The 6271-nt window shown below is 43.9% G+C and overlaps 1 protein-coding gene across 1 annotated transcript in view; it reads left to right on the forward strand.

Moving 5' to 3' along the window:
• Positions 1-2697: 2697 nt before the first annotated feature.
• Positions 2698-6271, forward strand: part of LOC122563324 (adiponectin receptor protein 1-like) — a 10777-nt gene continuing 7203 nt past the window's right edge. Inside the window, exon 1 of the mRNA XM_043717057.1 lies at positions 2698-2869. Within this exon, the coding sequence (XP_043572992.1) occupies positions 2741-2869 (129 nt within the window). The 5' untranslated portion in view covers positions 2698-2740. The remainder of the gene's footprint in view (positions 2870-6271) is intronic.

Consider the following 6271-nt stretch of genomic DNA (forward strand, 5'->3'; position numbering starts at 1 on the left):
AGCAGGGGATCAGAGAGCGCGAGGGGGATGGGAACAATGAATCAGAGTTTGTGCTGGACAATAGTTTGCAAGTGAACCGTTGAGCGAGAGTGAGTGAGTAGGCAACTAGATAGAAGGCAAATGTTGATTAGAGAGAGTGAAGCTAAAGGAATAGAAGATAGAAAGCGAGTGTGGATTAGAGACCACAAGTGAGATGGAGATAGTTTGAAAGTGAGAGCAGGAGAATGTTGTAGAAATGAGAGCAGTAGTTTTGACTGAGTGAGGGATTGGGAACTGTAGAGGTTGCAAATTGCACATTTGTTCACTGTGCAGATTTCTGACTGGTCCTCCTTGGAACACAATAATGAGGGGCTTGGCAGGGTGTGGGCTGAGAGGATGATCTACTGGCTGGGTATCTTAAACATGGTGATGGGGATGTAGCCTCTGGAAAGGAAAACAATCATTTCGAAAGGAGGTACGGGGATCTCATCACTCACACGGTTCAAGATCACCGCAATTCTTTACATCAGAAAAGATATGGACATTCCAAGACTGAATACATTTAAGACAGATTTTTGGTCTCAGAATCGAGGGACATTGAGAGCTTTGGAAAAATAGAGTCATAAAGTCATCCAACATGGAAATAGACCCTTCAGTCCAATTTGTCCTTGTCGACCAGACCTCCTAACCTGACCTAAGCCCATTTGCCAGCACTTAGCCCATATCCCTCTAAACCCTTTCCATTCATATACCCATCCAGATGCCTTTTAAGTGCTGTAATTGTACCAGCCTTCAGCTTCCCTGGCAGCTCATTCCATACACGCACCACCCTCTGAGTGAAAAAGTTACCCCAGAGGCCCTTTTTAAATCTTTCCTCTCTCACCTTAAACCTATGCCATAGTTTTGGACTCTGCTACCCTGGAGAAAAGACCTTGGCTATTCACCCTGTCCATGCCCATCATGATTTTATAAACCTCTTTAAGATCACCTCTCAGCTTCCGGTGCTCCAGGCAAAATAGCCACAGCTTAATCAGCCTCTCCCTATACCTCAAAAAAACCTTCCAATCCAAGCAACATCCTTTGTATATCGTTCCATGTTAACAACATCCTTTCTATAGAATGACGACCAGAACTGAAATATTCCAAAGGTAGCCTTTACCAATGTCCTGTATAGCCACAACATGACGTCCCAACTCACATATTCAGTGTTCTGACCAATGAAGGCAAGTGTGCGCAGTACCTTCTTCACTACCGTGTCTACCTCCGACTCCATCTTCAAGGAACTGTGCACCTGTAGCCCTCGGTCTCTTTTTGTAGAATCCCTGCAGTGTGAAAACAGGCCATTTGGCACAACAAACTCACACCGACCCTCCAAAGAGGAACCCACCGAGATCCATTCTCCTACCCTATTGCTGTACATTTTACCCCTAACTCATGCACCTAACCTAAACCCTGAACACTAAGGGCAACTTAGCATGGCCAATTCACCTAACCTGCACATCTTTGGAGCATGGGAGGAAGCCGGAGCACCCGGAGGAAACCCACACAGACACTGGGAGAATGTGCAAACTCTACACAGACAGTCGTCTGAGGCTGGAATCAAACCCAGGTCCCTGATGCTGTGAGGCAGCAGTGCTAACCACTGTGCCACCGTGCTGCCCTTTTGTTCGGCAGGACTCTGCAGGGCCCTACCATTAACTGTATAAGTCCTGCCCCAGTTTGCCGTACCAAAATGTAACACCTCACATTTATTTAAATTAAATTCCATCTGCCATTCGTCAGCCCATATTGAAAGTTAGCCTGATCATTATTGAATGGGAAGTACACTTGACTACTTCTTAAGTACTTCAATGACAGGTGTCAGGGAAAAGAAGGGGAAAAAGCTGAGGGGACTGCTTGAAGTCAAACAGCGGAAAGACTCTGGGATCAATAAAGCTGAACGGGTAGAGAATGCAGTACAGAGATAAAAGATACAGATCATTGATTTAGGGGGGGGGTGTAGATTTGTGAGACAGAGAGCACAAGAGAGAGAGAATATCTAAATTGATACCAAGTTGCTATTTCACAACAACAGTTTGCACTCTTATCACCGGCAAATATCCTAAGACATGCAATCCAGCCAAAGTTGCTTCTGAGCCAAGGAAGGGGATGAGGGCAAAGTGACCACAAAGCTTGGTCAAAGATGTAGGCTTCAGGAGAATTTTAAGGGAGCAGAAAGATTCCACAAGGGAGGAGCTTGGGGACTACGGCCCAGATAGATATAACCATCAGTGCTGGGAACATGAGAGGCCAGAGCTGAAAGAACGCGGAGATCTCAGCGAGTTGTTGTGTGGCTGCAGATTGCAGCGATTAGGTGTGGGGAAAGGCCAACAGAATGAAATGAGAACAAGTTTGAGCAATCTTCGAAATGTGATTCGACCTGAGTTAAGTGTTTGGGTGAGAGGAAAGTTTATTTATCCTAAAGGGTTAATCTTCCTGCAAATGATTGTTGCTGACACTGACTGGCTGAAATAGCCAAGTCCCAGTCATTATCCCAGATCTGAATATGCTGCTTTGTGTGGAGAGTTGGTTTAAGTAGTGAGGGTGGATGGATATTAAATGGGTGGGGTAGGCTCCATCTAGAGTAGGGTGTACACAGTCTGCAGGAGGAGCGGATGTGGCAAGGTCTCAGGACTGTCTTTATGTTCTTCCTTACATAAGTTTGGTGTTTTGCCTTAGCCTTCCCCAGGTTCTGAAGGAGAAGGCTCTGTCTGCAGCATCCATGCCTGCCCAAAGGGCACCGAGTGAAGTGTGTGGAGACTCCAACAATGTCAGTCATAGAAATGACGTTGAACTAACCGAACTCCTGGAGGAGAAATCTGATTCCCAGGCCGGAGGAGATTCAGCAGCGGTGAGTATTGGAGCCCTCAGGGGATTTTAAAGCTGTGTTCACAACATTTTGACATTGCCAAACATAGCCTTGAAAGTGCATGGACTTATAATTATCATGCCAAGGCTGCCATTAAACTGCACTCTTAAAATGATTGCTCAGTAATGATGGCTGAAAACTGAAAATGATCTCCCTGAGGTTGTCTAGCAGGAGGACACTCTGTGGAAAGTGATTGGGCCCAATGGGCTTTCATTAAGATATGCCTCAGTGTTCCTACATTTGTTCCAATTTATGGAATTCTTGCACTTAAAATCCTGTTTCCTGAGTCCACATCCTCCATTATGTTTAAAAATGAATGTGGGATGTGTCAGGAAGGAGAAATCGGATTACTGTGTACACTGAAGTCAAAAAGAATACTTTTGCAAGGAAATTACAGCAAGGTGCTAGAATGGTCAAGTGGTTGTAAGGAAGGACTATTTGTATATAGTTTGGGATAGTAGCATTGTAAAGGACAGAGAGGGAGAAGAGTCTTTGGTCTGTGTTGAGGTAGGTTAATTTCAGTGGTATGTTTCCAGTCCAGTGAAAGGAGCCACTGCAAGACTTGGTTTTTAAGAATGAAGTGGACCAGGTGAATTAAGTGTCAGTGAAGGAATATTTAGGCAGCATTGATTTAGATCTGGGTTAGTTATAAAAAAGGACAAACAAAAACAGTTCAGAGTGAGAAAATGTAACTGGGGAAGAGCCGGCTTCATTGGGGTAAGAAGAGATCTGACCCAGTTCAGTTTGAATGGGTGGTTGGCAGCCAGAACTGTAACTGACCAGGTACAGGCCCCCTCTACAGAGGGGCAGTGTGAGAATACAGGTAAAGTGCCGTGGTTGCTGGAAACCTGAAATAAACACAGAGAATGCTGGAGAAACTCAGTAGTCTAACAGATCTGTGGTGAGAGAAACAAGTCTGTTATGACTCTCCTTCAGTTCTAGGCTGTGTAACCTTCTATAATTTTGTATTAAATCACTTTTTAGAGCAGTTTTTCAGGAAGGGGTTGATGGGAGCCCCAAGTGAAATCAAATAAACACTGGATAAGCAATGGATTAAAACAAAAACTGTCAATGTGAAAGAATTCCTGTTAGTTATCGTTTATTATCTGGCAATTATAATATTTGAACAAATAGAAACAAAAGATAAACGTAGAAATGTTTTGATTTGAATTCCGAATTGTCATTTTCATGTAATTATAAACTTACAATGAACCGGAATCATTACCATCATTTATATTTTGGTTCTGAAATGTTTTACACCCCCAGGCTTTTGACCCCTTGAAAAGCTCAGGTTGTCTTTTACACTGGATCCATGAAAAGTTAGGGTTTTGTAAGGCCAGAAACTATATGGTCATATTTTACAGGAAATTTATCTTTACATGAGTCTATATGGCAATTGAGGAAGGTAGGGACTAATCTGGAGACTCTGAGGAACTGATGTTTAGCCACACAGTCACTTTGAGGTGAATGTGGTGTGTTTAAACAGGTTCAGTGCACTTACAAGGGTTGGTGAGAGATGTAGAAGATCTGGCCCCAGTTTTGTAATCTTAGCAGAGACCATAGGAAATACTGAAGCATCGGCAATGTTGGTAAGCTGAAAGGGGTCGTTGTGGTTGCACTAGCCTTTGTGGCTGGACCTGTGATGTGTACAGTTTAGAAAAGTTGAGAAATGCTAAACATGACTTTTCCTTCTCACTCCATATCGAGTCCCCCAACCTGGACTAACTGATTAGCCCACTCCCTTCATTTTAGCAGTCTTTTCCCTGAGATTTTGAAGTCAATACATGTCTGCACTAGTTAAAACTGAGCACAGAATACAGACTCCTGCTCCAAGGCTGTATAGAGGGTTTGGTGCACTGCTCAAAGATGACCCCTTTCAAAGTAACTGTTTAACTGAGACCCTGTCAGGTGGGCATAAAAGATCACATGGCATTATTTTTCAGGTGATCTGGGGACCCCGGTCAATAGTGAACTCTGCCACTGTCCTGAATTGTGAGGAGGTCTAACCAGTGAGGCCTCACATCCCATGAGTAAATAAAAGAAAGTCTTGACTTTGTGTAGGAGTTAGACTCTATGATATGACAATCTGATTGTGAGATAAAAGCCCTCTGAGCTGAACCTGCAGTACATTTAGAACAGAAGTTGGCTTTTGTGGCTATGTGGTTGATCTTAGACTGGAAGCATTAAGCAGTTTAGTGAAACTATGTCTCTTGGTCTTGTGATTTAGTTCTTGAACTACATTAGCACTGAGTCTGTAGCGGTGAGGAAACCAGGCTGGATTGCTGAGCTAAGTTGGTGCAGCCATGGGATAGGGAGATGAAACATTGGCCAGGGCTCCATAGGGAACCATGTGAATAGTCTGTATTGAGAGGCTAGGATCAAATTAGGAATGTATGATGTTGGAGCAAGAGCAAGTCATTCAACTCTTAAGTCTGCTCTGCTTAGATCCTGGCTGATCTGATGTGGCCTCAGCTGCACTTTGCTGTTTGCCCTGCAACTCTTGATTCCCTTGTCTATCAAAAAATCTGTCAAATTAAACTTTGAATCTTCACTGACTCAGCCTCTACTGCTTTTCTGGGGAAGAGAATTGCACAAATTAACAACCACCTGAGAGAAACATTTCTCCTCATCTCCACTTTCCAAGAGAGGTGATTTATTTTTCAGCTTTATCTCTTAGTTCTAGTCTCCCCACAAAAAGAAATATACTCCTAGTATCCACCCTTTCAAGTCCCCCTTGGGATCTTCACACATTTCAATAAGATTACTTCTTCTAGACTCCAACAAACGGGCCCAACAAGCCAAATCACTCTTCATTAGGTAAACTCAACATCGCAGAAATGATTCGAGAGAATCCCCGCATAACCTGCTTCTAGCACAATCCATCCTTTCTCACACATAAACTGAACACAGCACTCCAGGTATCACTTTACCAAGACCTGTACAACTTCATGAATACTTCAAAGTCTGTGAGAAGATTTGTAGCTCTGGTGCTCGTTGTTGTGGTTTTGTTCGCCGAGCTGGGAATTTGTGTTGCAGACATTTCGTCCCCTGTTTAGGTGACATCCTCAGTGCTTGGGAGCCTCCTGTGAAGCGCTTCTGTCTCTGGGATCTTTCCTCTGGGATTTGTAGTGGTTTGAATCTGCCACTTCCGGTTGTCAGTTCCAGCTGTCCGTTGCAGTGGTCGGTATATTGGGTCCAGGTCGATGTGCTTATTGATTGAATCTGTGGATGAGTGCCATGCCTCTAGGAATTCCCTGGCTGTTCTCTGTTTGGCTTGTCCTATAATAGTAGTGTCGTCCCAGTCAAATTCATGTTGCTTGTCATCTGCGTGTGTGGCTACTAAGGATAGCTGGTCGTGTCGTTTCGTGGCTAGTTGGTGTTCAT

The sequence above is a fragment of the Chiloscyllium plagiosum genome, chromosome 26 (assembly GCF_004010195.1).
Source record: "Chiloscyllium plagiosum isolate BGI_BamShark_2017 chromosome 26, ASM401019v2, whole genome shotgun sequence".
In the NCBI taxonomy this organism is placed as follows: domain Eukaryota; kingdom Metazoa; phylum Chordata; class Chondrichthyes; order Orectolobiformes; family Hemiscylliidae; genus Chiloscyllium; species Chiloscyllium plagiosum.